This window comes from Drosophila bipectinata, chromosome 3R (assembly GCF_030179905.1).
Source record: "Drosophila bipectinata strain 14024-0381.07 chromosome 3R, DbipHiC1v2, whole genome shotgun sequence".
NCBI classification, from domain to species: domain Eukaryota; kingdom Metazoa; phylum Arthropoda; class Insecta; order Diptera; family Drosophilidae; genus Drosophila; species Drosophila bipectinata.
The window spans coordinates 25,876,606-25,893,594 of NC_091739.1; the positions used below are offsets into that span (position 1 = coordinate 25,876,606).

The 16,989-nt window shown below is 40.7% G+C and overlaps 3 protein-coding genes and 5 non-coding genes across 9 annotated transcripts; all 8 read left to right on the top strand.

Moving 5' to 3' along the window:
• Positions 1-337: 337 nt before the first annotated feature.
• RpS7 (ribosomal protein S7) lies at positions 338-2,821 on the top strand. Its single transcript, XM_017236731.3, has 4 exons — positions 338-415; positions 690-857; positions 925-1,257; positions 2,584-2,821. The coding sequence occupies exons 2-4, from the start codon at positions 690-692 to the stop codon at positions 2,665-2,667; spliced, it is 585 nt and encodes a 194-aa protein (XP_017092220.2). The 5' UTR covers positions 338-415; the 3' UTR covers positions 2,668-2,821.
• Positions 1,466-1,610, top strand: LOC122321676 (small nucleolar RNA psi18S-1377). Its single transcript, XR_006246206.1, has one exon. It is a non-coding gene; the product is annotated as a small nucleolar RNA psi18S-1377 (small nucleolar RNA).
• LOC122321674 (small nucleolar RNA psi18S-1377) lies at positions 1,687-1,825 on the top strand. The gene has a single exon (XR_006246204.1). It is a non-coding gene; the product is annotated as a small nucleolar RNA psi18S-1377 (small nucleolar RNA).
• LOC122321673 (small nucleolar RNA psi18S-1377) lies at positions 1,873-2,013 on the top strand. The gene has a single exon (XR_006246203.1). It is a non-coding gene; the product is annotated as a small nucleolar RNA psi18S-1377 (small nucleolar RNA).
• Positions 2,034-2,179, top strand: LOC122321675 (small nucleolar RNA psi18S-1377). Its single transcript, XR_006246205.1, has one exon. It is a non-coding gene; the product is annotated as a small nucleolar RNA psi18S-1377 (small nucleolar RNA).
• On the top strand, positions 2,200-2,345 carry LOC122321677 (small nucleolar RNA psi18S-1377). The gene has a single exon (XR_006246207.1). It is a non-coding gene; the product is annotated as a small nucleolar RNA psi18S-1377 (small nucleolar RNA).
• A 4,077-nt stretch (positions 2,822-6,898) lies between the features above and the next one.
• LOC108121977 (acyl-CoA Delta-12 desaturase) lies at positions 6,899-14,783 on the top strand. 2 transcript variants are annotated; one of them, XM_017236348.3, is made up of 6 exons: positions 6,899-7,030; positions 11,132-11,544; positions 12,270-12,400; positions 12,465-12,856; positions 14,123-14,298; positions 14,359-14,783. In XM_017236348.3, exons 2-6 carry the CDS (start codon positions 11,151-11,153, stop codon positions 14,520-14,522), a joined length of 1,257 nt encoding a protein of 418 aa, XP_017091837.2. In that variant the 5' UTR covers positions 6,899-7,030; positions 11,132-11,150; the 3' UTR covers positions 14,523-14,783. The 2 variants fall into 2 exon arrangements, with proteins under 2 accessions (XP_017091837.2, XP_070137165.1); XM_070281064.1 differs by lacking the exon at positions 6,899-7,030 and having other exon boundaries at positions 11,023-11,544.
• Positions 14,784-14,898: 115 nt separating this feature from the next.
• Positions 14,899-16,636, top strand: LOC108121978 (acyl-CoA Delta-9 desaturase). The gene is made up of 4 exons (XM_017236349.3): positions 14,899-15,114; positions 15,203-15,333; positions 15,430-15,635; positions 15,701-16,636. Exons 1-4 carry the CDS (start codon positions 14,949-14,951, stop codon positions 16,200-16,202), a joined length of 1,005 nt encoding a protein of 334 aa, XP_017091838.2. The 5' UTR covers positions 14,899-14,948; the 3' UTR covers positions 16,203-16,636.
• The last annotated feature ends 353 nt before the right edge of the window (positions 16,637-16,989 follow it).

The following is a 16,989-nucleotide window of genomic DNA, read 5'->3' on the forward strand; positions in this document are numbered from 1 at the left end:
AGAAAAATATTAATTCAAACTTATTCCCCGCCAATATTAAAGGCTATCTTGGTAACGCTTGCGCCCTCTGTAGGAAACCAAACATACTAAGAACTGTCAAGCGGTATTTTTCATGGCGGATCTGGTATATTTTTAGTTTTTGATAATGCGTTCACACCTTAAAGTTTTAAACTAAGTTTCTATGATTTTCTTTAAGTTTTTAGTTTTAAAAATAAAAACCAAAAATATTTTAAGAGGTGGAATCTCTGTTTATTCAGTTACTTCAATATTAAAATGGAATAAATAAATGCAGTAGACTAAAAATATTTAGGGAAATTTTTTTTACCATGACTGGGCACACCTTTTCAGTCTTTTTTCTCGCACCACTGCCACACTGCGCAGCCCGACTTCCTTTCTGTCAAAATAGTCGACAAAGGTGGTACATTTTTCTATAACTTCATGCCGAAAATGGCCAAAAAACGCGACAAGAGCAGCGAAATAGTGATGCATCCCGCTTAACCAAAGATTGTTTATTAAATATAACCCATTAAATGGGTGGAAATTCATACAAATAAAGCTGATTGCCTGCGATTAAGAAATTGTATGAAGCTGCGGTGGCGGTGAACTAAATACTAGCTCGCACTTGCATTGTTGCGCGAAAAAATGGATTGTTTATTGATTACTAATGAAGCATCCTGTCATGTTTGCAGATGGCTATCGGCTCCAAGATTATCAAGCCCGGCGGCGCAGATCCCGATGACTTCGAGAAGTCCATTGCCCAGGCTCTTGTCGAGCTGGAGGCCAACAGCGACTTGAAGCCTTACCTGCGCGATCTGCACATCACCCGTGCCCGTGAGATCGAGTTCGGAACCAAGAAGGTAATATCAGTTAATCTCCCTCCTTAATATTCGTGGTCCTCTAATCCCAGTTCGATCCCCCCCACAGGCCGTCATCATCTACGTGCCCATTCCACAGCAGAAGGTGTTCCAGAAGATCCAGATCATCCTGGTTCGCGAGCTGGAGAAGAAGTTCTCGGGCAAGCACGTTGTCGTCATTGGCGAGCGCAAGATCCTGCCCAAGCCCACTCGCAAGGCCCGCAACCCCCTGAAGCAGAAGCGTCCCCGCTCTCGCACCCTGACGGCCGTCTATGACGCCATCCTGGAGGATCTGGTCTACCCCGCCGAGATTGTTGGCAAGCGCATCCGCGTCAAGCTGGATGGCTCCCAGCTGGTCAAGGTGCACCTGGACAAGAACCAGCAGACCACCATTGAACACAAAGTAAGTGTGTGAACCAAGAGAAACATTCAACCAGCTTAAGCATCGTGTGTTTCTCAACGTCTCTACGATATTTGCGTTTCCTTTTCCATGGACCGTAATCTTCGCTTTGAGACGTAGAACATCCATGACCAATAACTCGTTACTGCAGGCATTAGGCACTAGTGCAGTCCTGCATCTCCATATATTGGCCACAAACTGGTCTATCCTTCCGTTCTTGTGTTATTTGCTGGATAATCTACCCAAGACCAGTGATTGTCAAAAAGAACGAAGAATATGTAACTTGGCAGCTAATCACTCCATAATGTTGAGCCGACTAACCAGGGCTACTGCATTACTAAATGTATGCTACAGTACTATATGATCTTATGTTATAGATTAATTCTTATCGGAACTTTAGATTGAAAAATAATTGTATGTTAGAATCGTCTCCCGTTCTTGTGTTTTTCGCTGGATAATCTCCTCAAGACCAGTGATTGTCAAAAAGAACGAAGACTATAGGCAGCTAATCACTCCATAATGTTGAGCCGATTAACCAGGGCTACTGCATTACTAAATGTATGCTACATAGAAATATTCCCCAACAGGCAGAGTTAGAAACTTTCTAAGAGTACAGCACCGTTCTTGTGTTATTCACTGGATGTTATTACCAAATCCAGTGATTGTCAAACAGAACGCAGATCAAAGCAAACTAATCACTCCATAATGATGGGCCGACTTAACCCTGGGCCACTTCATTACTAAATGATTGCGACATTAGCACTTTTCAGTCAACTGCACCGTTCTTGTGTTATTTGCTGGATAATCTCCTCAAGACCAGTGATTGTCAAACAGAACGCAGAATAATCACCAGGCAGCTAATCACTCCATAATGCTTAGTCGACTTTAACCAGGACTACAGCATTACTAAATGCGCGCCATATGTTTAAATCTTTAGTTTGTGTACCGTTCTTGTGTTATTCCCTGGATGTTTCACCCTAATTCAGAGATTGTCAAACAGAACGAAGAGCATATTCCAGGCAACTAATCACTCCATAATGATGCGTCTAACTTATCCAGGACTACACCATTACTAAATGATTGCTATATTCTTACTTTATTCTAAAACACACGATGCACTTCTATGCCGCTTATTTGCCTCCCAAGCACCGTATAGTTTTCCTGGTGGCTTGGGACTTCCTATATCGGCGGCAGATTAATCCAACCTTTTGGGCAATATCTTCGTTGTGGTATCTCAGCTGCAACGGAGGTCTCGAAAGTTGTACACATTTATACAAAAAAATACCCGTATTTACTTTGTAAACTAATCAAAATATCCTTTTCTTCCAGGTTGACACCTTCACCTCGGTCTACAAGAAGCTGACTGGCCGCGACGTTACCTTCGAATTCCCCGACAACTACCTGAATGTCTAGAGCGGGTTCTCGCACATCGTCGCGATGGTTCGGTTTGGTTCATCTGGGAAAGTCACCCCGTTCTGTTGTGCAGAAGATGAGTTTTTTACATGAGCTAGAGAACGTAACGTGAATAAACAAAAAAACCTTTTAAAACTAAGCACCATCCAATTAAGCCAACTTTGTGTTTGTTGTCACTGCGCCATTGGGTCATCTTGTTCTAGGCGTTGTTACACGTGTTTCAAATCCCGCTGGGTATTGTAACATATTTTGATGAATTGCCGGCATTATACGGAAGAGTAATCATTATACGGTTGACTTATAACATGCTGCGTTTGATTAAGTCTTTAATTAAAGTGAGTTTTTTGGGAATTCAATTGTAAATCGGACCGCCCTATTCCTGGGTCACATATGTGCCAAAAGGGGTTAATCCTGCGGCTATACTTTTCCACTTGGCTTGCCTCATTTGCATGTGTCTGTAATTACTAGAATTTCAGGGTATGGTTACATGTCGTCTTTGAATAATCACATGTGTTGCCAAAAAAGACTTGGGGGTTGGTAATCCCTTTTGAAAGGGCGCGAATATTATCAGTTTGGAGTAAAGCTGATTAATAGTTGGCTGAAAAGGGAGCTTTTTAAAGCTTTTTCCCACTGGCTATAAAAACACGAAGCACCCTATGGAAATGCGGCTTAACCGCGAAAATTCAAAAATATTTTGTATATAATGGTGAGTTTTAGTTGAACTATGTTTTATTAAAGATAATTAAATATATATTTAAGTAACAGTTTTTTAAGTTTCTTAGTTTTATGTTTGTAAACCTAAAATACTTTAGCCTTTTCATATAGAAAACACATTAAAAATCACTTATAAGCTTCTTTTTAAGATCAATTACTTTCCATTATTTATGGTATTAATGCAACCCAGCCTAATTTAAGCTGTCCTAGTCGATTGATTGCACTTTTGAAATTCAATTAGGACCGACCGCAAAATCACGCAATTCAACAATTCCGAAATGTTAGGCGAGTTGCCGGCAAACAAAAGAAACTAAAAGCGCCGAAAGCGGAGGAAAAGGTCCTAAAAGGGTGGGAAGGTTAGTAGAAAAGGACTGACAGGGACATGAACATGAAAATGAACACGAACAGGCTTTAAGTTCAACGAAGTGGGTGAAAGTGTAGTTTTGGATAGAACTTGTAACTTACAGGGTGGAAGTTGCTTTCGGGACATTTCTCTTTTTCATACCTATTAATTATTAAAAAATTATAATTATTATATTAATATTTTATATTATTTCATACAATTTTATTCGATTCCTTTGAATATAAATAAACCTTAAATATTTTATGACTTCATAAGTACTGGGTATCCCGAACATTCATCACATACAATCTTACCGTTTCCTTTTCGCTTTCATTGTTGTGACGGGGATTTCCCGATAGGGCGGTGGTGTTACAAGGAGGCGTGGCTGTGTGCGAGACAGGTGGTTCGATGACAAGTTGACCCCCGTGGGACGGAGGGTGGTAAAGTGGCTAGCCAACCGGCTATCGGCAATTCTATCTAAATGACCCCGCCGGGTCATCTATTATTGATGTTTCCTAATTGTGCAGCATTCTAGACAGTCGCTTATCATTAGCGGTGCCCCAAAGGATGGATGGTGGGTGGTATTGTTGCTTGGCCTTGATGCAGGGAATGCGTAATTCCGTCTTTAGCAACTCCGATTCATGATCTAATTAAAACGCTGCCCACACAAAATCGTTGGTGGATAAATAAATAGATGGAAGGGCACTTTGTATGTAGATTTTATTTGACATGTTCTTGGCGGAAAATGTTTATGATAGTCGCTGAGTTTGGTTCCCACTACAATATCCTGTCGGCAGTGGGGCGGGACGGGACGAAATGGGCCAAAGTTGGCTGCCCTTTTGACAAATTATGTCATCCCCTGCCATCGGCGATGACGACGCGTTTCTGAGTCACGCCGCCACTTTAATTCTTCAACCAAATAATGGATTTCATAGCTCGAAGAAATATACAATCTTTTTGGTACATTGTATATATTAAAAAAAAATTGCGAGCAAGCATTATTATTTTGATAATTTATAACATGCAGACTAAACTAATTGCAATAAAATGTAATCAACTTTAAAAACGGCCTGACTCATTTTTTGAAGAAAGTGTTTATGGTGAATGTACTCAAATTTCTGGGCAACTAGCAAAGTTGAGTTATGACCGTCAATACTTGATTATGCTTATGAGTTAGTGCAAGGCTTAGCGATAAAACAATCAAAAAAAAAAATACAGATTAGGGTTTTAATAATGTTAATAGGAATTCTGCCAAAAATAATTTCCATGAAAGTCAAAATAATCAATCTATTTTTCCTTTTAAGGAGATAAGTTTCCGGGACGAGAGTGTTCTTTTTGGGTACAATTATGACAGCTTTTATAATTTTGAGAGCAACTGATAACTGGGGATCTACCAAGGAATCAGCACGAGACTGGTCTGACCGTCCAAAAAATGGCGTTCCACGATGACTGCCATCAACCAGACGACCGCTGATAAGCCGCCGATAAACCTTATATATAGAAACTAACTACCAAGTTAAACCATGTTCGTTTGCCACTGGGTGAGTGTGTTTGTTTTGATGATCGCATGAGTATCGCCGAGAATTCAGTGCTCCCTCCAATGTGTCTGCCTCAATGAGTTTTCTATATTTATCCAGAGCTAGCGTTACATCATGCCGCCCCATACCAACGATCTTTTCCGAAAGCATGCTATAAATTATGAATATTAAGGAAAGCTGGAAGGGGAAAGATGGATTCCATTCCATCCAGGCTAGAGAAAAGTATTTCCCATTTAGAATTATATAAAATGTACTTTAGAAGCTTATCATATGCCAAATATATTTCCTTTGAGATATGCTTAAAATGCCGAAAACTTTTTGGACTTCCGTTCCTAGATTTTAATTTTAAATCGACAAAAAGTTTATTTCCAGACAAAAAAACGCATTCTACCTCTCGTTTCTATATACATCACGAAATCTCCGCCACCAACGCACAGAAATTGGTAAAAGCAAGATAAAAGCGACACTACAATAATGATGCTATTGGAAGGGGGCGTATGGGGGAGGGGCTAGAAAGAAACATAGAGAAAAACGCTTTGGGTTTCTCTTTCTCTTGGCGGTAAGAAATGTAAACCGTTGGGAACTTGGCCGAAACTTGGCCCACTGCCGGCCCACTACTCGTATACGTGTTTTGTGAGTTACCTGCGAGCAGTTTGTATTTGATATCGCGTATACAACCCGTAGTCGTAGCCGGCTTGTTGCTGCTCTGTTGACGTCGATGCCGATGCCGATGCCGGCGCTGGCTGCTCAGTTGACGTCAGCGCCAATGCTCTGCCCATTTGGCTGACACCTACTCACAGTGGATTACCCTTTTCGATTCGGTTCGCTTGGGTTTTGAACAGCGAAGTGATAAGGCATTATTTCTTTGGAAATATAAAGCTGGTAATTATTAAGCTGATTCGTAAGTTTGTGCTGTTTTTAGATATTTTTTTGGTCATTACGTGTTTTTTTAAGAAAATAAAATTTTTTAATTTATTATCAACATTTTTTTTATTGTTTTAATGCTTATATTTTAGTCTAATTTATGTACATATATAAGTTAAATATAATATAGGAAAAGTTCAGTTCAAACTAATTATTAAAATAAATTTATAAAAAGATTTATCAAATATACATACTTTCTTATTTCACCTGAAAGCAGGGTTTTACATGTTTAAATGATGTTATTGATTTTTTTTAGATCTAAGAACCCTAAAATATTTGTTATAATTTTGTTTTTTTATTTAACAAAATTTATTTGTTAAATTAAGGGTATTCAATCCCCTACTTAACCTTATGCATGGCCTCTCTATTAGTTTTTCATTTCTCGGAGCGGCAACATTGACTTTGAACCGCTGTGTTGTTTGTGTAATGTTTACGGAATGTGTGAGCACAACAGAGAATGGTAAAAAGTATGGGTCCGGAAAAGGGGAGCTCCATGGGGCCGGCGGTATGGGGGCTGTTGGAAAAGGCGGTATGCCAGATAATAACTGTAGACGCAGCTGCGGAGCAGCACGCAGCGAAGCGACAACAAATGGAATACAAATTGAATAGTCTGCGTCGACGTTGGCGGCTATGCCAGCGATATAGTTCTGGGCTCCCCAAAGGCAGCGCCGTCGTCGCCGGCAGCGCGCTTGGATGTAAATGTCGACCGTTGGCGGCGGGCGTCGTTAGTCACTTCAGTTCGTTCGCCTGGTCAACATCAGGAACAGGAGGCAGAGAGTGAGAATCGCGGCACAGTCTTAAGATCCGCGAGTTCGCAGATCCCCCAAAAAATACTATCTTAGAAGTACGTTTATAAAAAGTGATCACATAAGAAGTTTTAACAAAAAATGATGTAATAGATATGAAAGTTATTTTTACTCAAAACTGATTGAATCAAACTCAAGTGGCACGCTAATCTGCAACATGGAAACCTAATTAATCAGCTAATATACCACAGATCCCCATGCCCCATCCCAACCGGCTCCAAGTACCATTCCACAACACCCAGCTCACATGCAAATTGTAACCCAATTGTTTGCTCACTTCTGTCATTACCGGCAACGATTACGGGGGAGTGAGTGGATTAGGGGTTGCTGGTGTTGGGGGGTTGGGAAATAGTGTGCTTGGTGGGAGTCAACAGACCGAATAACTTGGACACACAACTAGCTAGAATGTACTGCCCTCCACCTGGGCCATACAGCCCAGGTGTGTGCCTCTTGGGCTGTATACACATTATTATCCCTCACGATTTGATTGTCGCGACACGCGTTGACCCACATCAATAAAGCCACCAAAACAAACTGACTAACCAAGTCGACGCCCCTGTCCAGCCCCACTCCTAATAGATTTGTGAATTCGCGGCAACTCCTTTGGACGGAACAAATATTTAATCGGGAATATTTGATTGCCGGATATGTGCTATTGCTTGGAAAACTCTCGACTCATAAATAAATTTCTGGCTACATTTTTCACCATAAACCAAGAGCGCTTGAACCAAGAATAAATAAAGGCACAATTTTCATTAGCTATTCTGTTTCAAAATTTATTTTCAAAAGAAGGTTTAATTTCATTAAAAGTGCTGGCGTTGCTATGCTTCCAGATTAATAAACAATTCGCCATGAAAGGGGTTCCCAAAACCACTACTTCATGGCACCATATTTCCCCATCGATTAGCAAATTATCGGAATGCCTTATCTGAACAAAACCCTTTTGCACCCATGAAGAAATAAACAAACAGAAATAAAAAAACGAATTAGGCAAGCTTGGAGGTACTTGAAATTGTAGTGGTTTTCTCTGGGGTATTGAGAGGAAGTGTTTTATAATTCATAAGAAATTTGTTGTTTTGATAAAAAAATGTTTATTCCTTAGGGTCACCTTATACCCATTTTAACGCCCAAAAACTTAAAATTTCCCTCGGTGTACTCTTCTACAGCCTTCCAGCGATCTTGGTTAATTATCTTCAGATAGCAAGTGCCTTCAATTACCCGCCAACTATTAAAAGCTCTAATTAAAGGTGGCAGCCGGGCAACAAGTGGTATTTGATATATTCTATTTCACTCTTTATTAGATTGTAGTGCTGGGAAATTGTCGAGGTTTTTTCTCCCGGCAAGATAAAAGCTTTCGATTCTGATCGAGCATGGAAAATTTTCAATAAAATTCGGAATTTCGGCATCAAAAATGTCGCTCTGGGAGTGACGATATAGGAAAATAGTAGCGATAGTCGACGTGCGCGACATCAGGCAATTAGCCATGTCTAAAAGTGAGGCAACGGGAATACGGGAACATGCCCAGAACTTCTCGATGGGCGGTCAGCTTTATCGCTGAGTGGAAAAAAAAATATATACACATAAAAAAACACTCCAGAGCGAGGCGAATGCCAATAAAATAGTGAGCAAACATGGGTAGCGAGGGCAGGCGGTGGTATTGCAGAGTTCCTTATTGTTTATTATTATTTATTATTGGCCGAATTAGATTGTTTGGTTCTTCGCCGGCTGCAATGCGTTGCCAAGTTGCCGAAAATCGAAATTAGGCAAATGTATATATAGTGTGTGTGTTGAATTTAATTTATGCATGCTTGTGTCGCGTGCCCGGGCCCAATGAAAATGTTGATCAATTCCTGTGACAGCGTTCATCAAGTCCGAGTCCGAATAAGTTCCCTTCTTCCAGGTATAATTTCCGCCCCATCCCCGCTGATAACTCCCCCACTTATCAAATTAGCGTGCGTGGCTACATTTTCTAATTAAAATAGCGAATGCAAAACGGGGCGTGTTTGTATCCCCACTGTGCTGGGGAAGACACCCTCCCAGTCTGTTCATTTCTTTTATCAATATGTAAATTGCCCGATACCAGGGCGCTCCAATGCTCCAATCTTATCTCCAGGCATGACGGACTTACGTAAGGGGTGCAATTCTTAGACACCCCAATTACTCATAAGACTTGGAACACCTGGAGCACATGGAGGGGTCAGACATTAAATGAATCACCCGGGCAATAATCGCAAATGGAGCATTTGCAATTATCGATATTTCTTATCAACGATTTTAATTTGAAAATTTTGAATGAATTAAGTGGCTGGAAGAGAAGGGGTGTAGGAGCTGGAGATTGCCGGAAAATATGGGCCAGGTGCGCCAGGTGTGCATTGCTTATCAGCAAACAAGCCGGTCGGCCGCTCACGCACAGCCCCACGGAACGGATCGGTTCTGTATTTCTCGTTCGAAAATAGGAAATGTTCTTCGTGGGCGTCGTTTATACCCTGTACCCGTATGGTCCAAAGGTACATTGCTTTTATGAGAGGTATAAAGGCAACAAATCAAAAACAAACACTTTGCTTGCTCTTCGCGGCTGCCAAAGCTAATAAATATGCAGGTGTTTAGTAATTTAGATCGTATCAGATTAGAGATATATTGAGGGGAGTATAAAGGTTTTTTTTACTGATTAGGTTTACTTTTTTATTTAAAGATACAATTATAAGAAAAGGGCTTATTATTTCCTAAAAATGTCAGCTCTAATAGAGTCTTATTTATTTAACCAAAAATAGCCTCATAAAACAAACCATAAATGCTAACAACAGGTATATTATGGTCCGAACAACACAGCCACTTCTATCCGCATGCTTTTTGTTTGCCTATTTTTTGGAGGTGCTTGAGATAAGCAAACCGTGTGGCAATTGGGGCCCTGAGATTAGAATTCGTCGAAATCCCAGCTATTCGAAAAGTACCGATGACATAGCGAAATCGTCCACTTTAACACTCGGATGTAACACTGTCCAACCTGAAATTACTACGAATTTTGGGCCACCTGCATGGCCGTGCGTACACCATTCACCTGAGTGAATCATTATTGTTTGGCATTTATTAGCCTTATGATATAGTGTAGTTCTGTTTGTTTTCGGCCAGATAGTAGTGAACTTGCAGATCGGTGATTGCAATACGGCTCTTGTCAGGCGATAAGCCGCGATAACACTATTGGGACAGTCATTAAAAGGGCCCTGAATGTCAGCGAGCTTCGATCCGAGACCACAAACAAACGATCCATGTTGTTAATGTCCAGAGCAAACCCTATACTGTCTCTGCCTGGTATTCGTGAGGCGTGGCACGTGAGGCTGGCAACAGATTTCACACCAATTACAGTCGAAACTCTCAGAAAAGGCCTGCTAATAGTGCTCGGTTATAACCGTCCTAAACTTTAATTAGCAAGTATCTGCGGATTTGGTTTGATTGCACAGAGAGAAAAGTTCTGGTCTGGGGTTGTTATTTGTGAAGTTAGTAACTAGTTTTGCAAATATTTAGATAATGAAAGCATTCACAGTCTCAGGGTATTACGAATCTTTTTTATGATACTGATTTTTTAAAGAGAAATAAATAAGTTATGCTACTATGGTTTCAAATTCACTTAAATAAGTAGATAAAAAAAAATTATCAAACATCTATGTAAATAATACGTAATACGTAAATCTCTTTTGTAAAGTGGAGAATTTCTTAAAAGGATATCTTAAATTTTTCTTTGGATTTCTTTAAAAAAAATTGTGTTCTTGCATGAGCAAACAATACTTATAGGAATATATTAATCAAAATAATAATATCTTAATAGTATGGGAAAAATTTGTTACTCAAGAAACCCCACACTGCGTATGAGTAATATACAGTAAGAAATCACTCATACGCACTATAGACTTTAGAGGTTAAGAAAAAGAATGGAATAAAAATTAAAATTCAAGGGTTACTCTTTTAAATGTCAATTTCATTTCAATATGACAAAACTTAATTATTCAAAACCGAGTAAGCTGATCAAAAGAAAATGGGTGTAAACTTTCTAAAATTCGGAGAAAATCAGAACCGGCTTTAATATGGGAGGAAACCTGAAATGAAAGATGTTTAACACGCATATTTTGAACGTGCATTTTCAGTTGATCCACACACCCTACCATGTGCCTTTCATCTCCGGTTACCGGCCAGAGCCAGACTCCAGCTGTTGGCCAGTGCAACGGATCGTGTGGCCTGGACAGCAACGGAAACCGTACCGCAACTGTCACTGCTCCCAACCAAAATGGCGAACTGAAGCACAGAGGCAAAGCCCACACCAAAGACTCCGATGACGATAACCTGGGCTACAAGGAGGAGAATGCCGTGTACAAGGAAACCCCAGCTCTGGACAGCCAACAGGATCTGAAGCTAAAGGAGACGGAGCAGGCTGAGGAGGAGGAGGAGTATCACCCTCAGATCAGATGGCCGGATTTAGGGGCCCAGACCTTTTTGCACGTCGGTGCTCTGTATGGCCTCTATCAGCTCTTCTACGCCAACTTCTACACATTCCTCTGGGGTGAGTGTCCACTGTTCCCAGGTGTAATTAACATCTATGCAGCAACAAAGTTCCCGCTCATCCAATAGCAATAATTGCATCGACCAACATGCAAACATTGCGCTTAGATACTGGGGCATTAAATATTTTGTAAACAACACCGGCTTCTCTAAACTGGGCCAGCTGATATTAGCTAATAAAATGACAAATCGGTGAGGTAATTATTGTATTCTATAGGGAGATGGTCATATAAAAGAGAACTAATCATATCAAAATTAAAGCACGTATATTTAATGCCATCTATTAAATTTAACTATCTATTTTCATTTATCATATAAGTGACTAATAAAATGGTTGATAAACCATCAAACTTAATAGTGTATAATAGGTAAACCATAAAAACAAAATAGTCTATCTGCATATGTTGATGATGATGAACTTTGACCGGCATAATTAAAGTTAACGAACGCTTCAATTGTCTTGCCCGGTCCAATTCAAATGGTGATCGAACCGGGTGAAAAAAAAGACTGATTTTCGAATGAGAGGTGGCGACAAAAAATAGGCCACCCCAAAGAAGGGGGAATTTAGATATATTTAGTACCGGAGCATTGTATCATATGGCGGCCAATTCAAGCGAGAAGCGTCACCAGACCAAGCTGTTCAGATGGGCGTGTATATATGCTGATTGTATATATAGTTTGGATTGTTTATACAATGACAACTGACTGTTCTTGTTTATATTTCAGTGGTCGTCACCGTATGGGTCTCGGGTATCGGAATCACGGCGGGAGCCCACAGGCTTTGGTCTCACAAATCCTACACAGCCTCGTTGCCATTACGTATTCTGCTGGCTTTTGCTTTTTCCATTGCGGGTCAGGTCAGTGCACCATCTACACATTCCTAGTATATATTATATTATTTAAAAATTGTATAATTTACAGAGGGATGCTTATACATGGGCTTTGGATCACAGGATACATCACAAATTCTCCGAGACGGACGCCGATCCGCATAATGCAAAACGAGGCTTCTTTTTCGCCCACGTAGGCTGGCTGTTCCTAACCCCCCATCCCAAGGTCATCGCCAAGCGAAAGGTCATTGACATGTCCGACTTGGAGGCGGATGCAGTGTGCATGTTCCAGCGAAAGTACTACATCCCGCTCTTCGCCCTTTGTTCCATCATTCTGCCAGTGGCTGTGCCATGGTACTTCTGGAACGAGGACTTGTGGATGTCCTTCTGGATTAACTTTAACATGCGTTTCACCTGGACCCTCAATGTGGCCTTCTTCGTGAATAGTGTTGCTCATATGTACGGCAACAAACCCTATGACAAGTAAGTTATCTCATTTTAAATAATGGTTCGATTCTAAGGGGTGCCAGTAATATTATTGAATCGATCGATAAACTGCAGAATTTGTTCCATAAAAACTATTGAATTACGCAGGTATTTTCGTCAGTAGAAGAAAGAAAGGAGTGCTTATATTTAAATTGGTTTGGGTTTTTCTACTTTAAAGGCGTTACAGACTTTTTGTATTATTCCTAAAAGCTTTGTAATATAAAAGTAGAATTTGTATATAAAAAAAATAGTACAACATTGTCTATTTATACACTTGTCTTTCAGCCGACTGCATTACTAGATTTATGGCTAATAATTTTTAGTTTTTTTTTCAAATTATAGCCACAAAAAGCGTGTTTAAATATATAGTTTAAAAATTCTAGTCTTCTAAGTTGGTAGCTATATTTATACCCTTGCAGAGGGTATTATAATTTTGTCCAAAAGTGTGCAACGCAGTGAAGGAGACATCTCCGACCCTATAAAGTATATATATTCTTGATCAGGATCACCTCCTGAGTTGATATGAGCATGTCCGTCTGTCCGTCTGTATGTCTGTTTCTACGCGAACTAGTCTCTCAGTTTTGATGCTATCGTCTTGAAACTTTGCACACACCCTTCTTTCCTTTGCACGCAGTATATAAGTCGGAACGGCCCGGATCGGCCGACTATATCCTATAGCTGCCATATAACTGATTGATCGGAAATGACCCAACTTTCGTGTATTTGAAGATAGAAAGCTGGAATTTAGTACAGACTCTATTTTTGGTTAGTTAATCCAACCTACCAAATTTCATTAGGATCGGCCGACTATATCCCATAGCTGCCATATAACTGAACGATCGGAAATGGTATTTGGTAGAAATATCAACTTTCGTATTTTTGAAGATAGAAGTTTGGGACTTTTTTAAGATTTTGTATTGTAATAAATTGGAATATATATTCCTATTCCCATAAGGATCGGCCAACTATATCCGATGTTTGCGATATATATCCGGTTTTAACTGCAAGGGTATATAAACTTCGGCTCCGCCCGAAGTTAGCTTTCCTTTCTTGTTTATAATGAAAATATGATTTATGGCCATTAATAATGGCCCATTTCTATAACTATTTATGTGTTTTCTAATTACTAGTATACAGCTTTTAAATATTTTAGTTTTGTTTATTGCTCGTATTTTCGTATCAAGAAAGATAAACTTTCTGATGATTTTTCAAATAAAACTTTTACTATACTTTTACTAAAATTTTCCTATTTATTCTTTCCAGGAACATTATGTCTGTAGAGGCTCCTATTGTCTCCTTGCTGGCCATGGGAGAAGGATGGCATAATTACCACCATGTTTTCCCCTGGGACTACAAGACGGGCGAGTTTGGCAATTACAGCCTCAACATTACCACCGGTTTCATTGACTTTTGCGCCTGGCTGGGCCTGGCCAAAGGAAGTGAGTTTATGGCAAAGACTACTTACCAATTTCGTACTAACCATATTTCGTGCCCTCCAGGAAAATCAGTATCTCCTGACATGGTCATCCGGCGGGCGGCAAAGTGCGGAGATGGCACTCGTTTCCTGGATGATGACCATGCCCACAAGGATCAAGTGTGGGGCTTCGGGGACAAGGATATTCCTCGCGAGGACCTCCAGGAGCTGGCCAAGATGCAAAACTAATCGGACATCGGCCATGTATTATCATTTTAGCCTGTGGTTTTCATAGAATTAAGTATCTAAATGCACCTTTCGCCAATCCGTGATTAATATGAATCCCATAACAATCAAAACCCATTTTTTTGTACCATCTTATACCAAAAAGCCATCCTCATCCCAACGCGGATCGCTAGGATCTGAGTATTGTAGGGACGCTAGTCTCCCAATGTTGCTTTCGTTACTTACCCTCGGGTCAATAAACTCTGTTTTTTGTATTAAACATTAGCATTACTTTGTATTTCCTTAGTGGGCTCATAAATATGCACCTCTGGGCTCATGAATAGTCCAGCTTTTCGCTTCAAAGGGTTTTATTGTAAGAAAGGGCATTCAGTATAGTAAGTGCGCCCACTGAAGACGGATCGGTTGTGTATATCAGGATATTGGAATATTATGGAGAAAACAGAGCAGAAAACTACAGTCCAGGATGGCGATTCTATTCATAAGAAGCGCGATGCCATCTGGCCACTGGTTCTATTCTATATCCATTTAAATATCCTCGGTGTATATGGGATCTACGTTCTGTTCACCAGTGCCACGTGGCCCACGATTTTATTCAGTAAGTATCAAGGGTTAATTAGTGTTTAGTGTTTTGCTAATGGGTTAACTTTTGCCCTCTTTCTAAATGTTAATTTTCACATTTTCAGCAAGTGTCCTAACGCTCTTTGGAATCTTGGGTGTGACTGTAGGTGTTCACCGCCTGTGGGCGCACAGGACCTTCACTGCCTCAAAACCCTTGAACCTTTTTCTCATGCTCTGTCAGACAACCGCGGGCCAAGTGAGTTAATCTTTCCCCCAAAAGAGTTTACCATCTACGCCTCTGTTAAAAGCTCCAACTTAAATATTAGTCGAGACTTAAACCAACAATTTTCAGGGCTCCATATACAGTGTGGTTCAGGCCCATCGCTTGCACCACGCCAAGTTCCAGCAAGATGAAGATCCGTACTACAGTAAACACAGCTTTATGTACGCTCAGGTGCGTGGGGGTCTACTGAGGTACTCCCCCCAGCAGGAGGAGTTGCTCAAAGAGGTGGATATGTCAGATCTGGAGAGTGATCCCATTGTTATGTTTCAAAAGAGGTTGGTTTTCGGTACATTCTTTTTTTTATAACCTTCCTCTATAATTTATTTTATTTTCTTTACAGATTCTACGTTTTGCTGTACATCTTTGTTAACATCCTCCTTTCGGTGAATACTCCATTCCAATATTTTGGAGATTCCCTAACCGCATCCATGTTCGTGGGCTTTTGGCTGCGCAGTCTGATTGTCATTAATGTGGGAAACCTGGTGAACTCGTCGCACTTCATTTGGAGCCTTCATAAGGGCTTCAAGGCTGCGGACTCCAACAGCATCTTCTTGATCACCAAAAGCTATTGGCCCCAGTTTCACTATCTCCTGCCCAGAGACTATCAAAGTGGGGAGTTTGGGGACTATGCCACTGGAATCGGTTCAGCCATGATTCGTGTTTTTGCCGCTCTCGACTGGGCCAAGGATCTGAAGACCTATGGGTCAGTGGCCGTGCGACAAGGACTCACGAAGGCGGTGGAGACCGGTCGGCCCATTGTCGAGTGCATCGAGGAGGAAGTGAATCTTGAAGAGAATGCCCTGCCCGCCAACCACTTCCTCAACCGGGAGAAGTTTATGTGAACGGGTTGCATCATCTGGGCTAACAAAATGATGAGACAAATGGTCGTCGCAGTCGTAAAAATAAAATTTACCGCCAACCGAGAGGGAAGCGGGAGGGGGAGAGCAAACACTGAACCTAATTATTGGTCAGCATAAAAAAACATAGTAAACATAGGTGCAGTTTCGTGGGCATGACATGGAACTGGAAATGGAAGTATGCAGGCGCGGAGGTGTCTGCCTGGCAGCAGGTGGGCGTGGCTGGGCGGATGCACTTGTTGCCCAAGAGTAAACCGACAAGTTCACAAATCACAGTTCAACCTAATTATACAAAAGTATGATTCCTACAAAAACAAATAACAATTTCTAGAAATCGTTTTTCAAAATTAAAAATATATTCCAAATAGTTTTAAAAATTGGTTAACTCTTTAATGGTATGAACCACTTATTGTAACTCGAATATCTTCATTTCTTTCTGTGTAGCCCACGGATTCAATTTCCAATTCAAGTTCGTCTATTTTTATTTCTCTTTCGTCTGTTTACAGATGCCAATTCGTTTGGCAATAGGTGCGTTTGCTTTCCCATGCTCGGTTCGGACGGGATCGAAGCGGATCGGACGAATCGGGAGGAGCATCAGGTGCTCCACGCCGGCTTTATGGGTTGCGCCTAATGATTTTATTACTCATACGCAATGTGTGTGCTCAGTGGCTGATTGATCCGTCAATATTGACTCCGCACTCAGTTGGGTCTGCCCAGAAGCCTTTTTGCCATCCTCAAGTTTGCTCATTAAACTTGGTTTGGGCAAACTGTG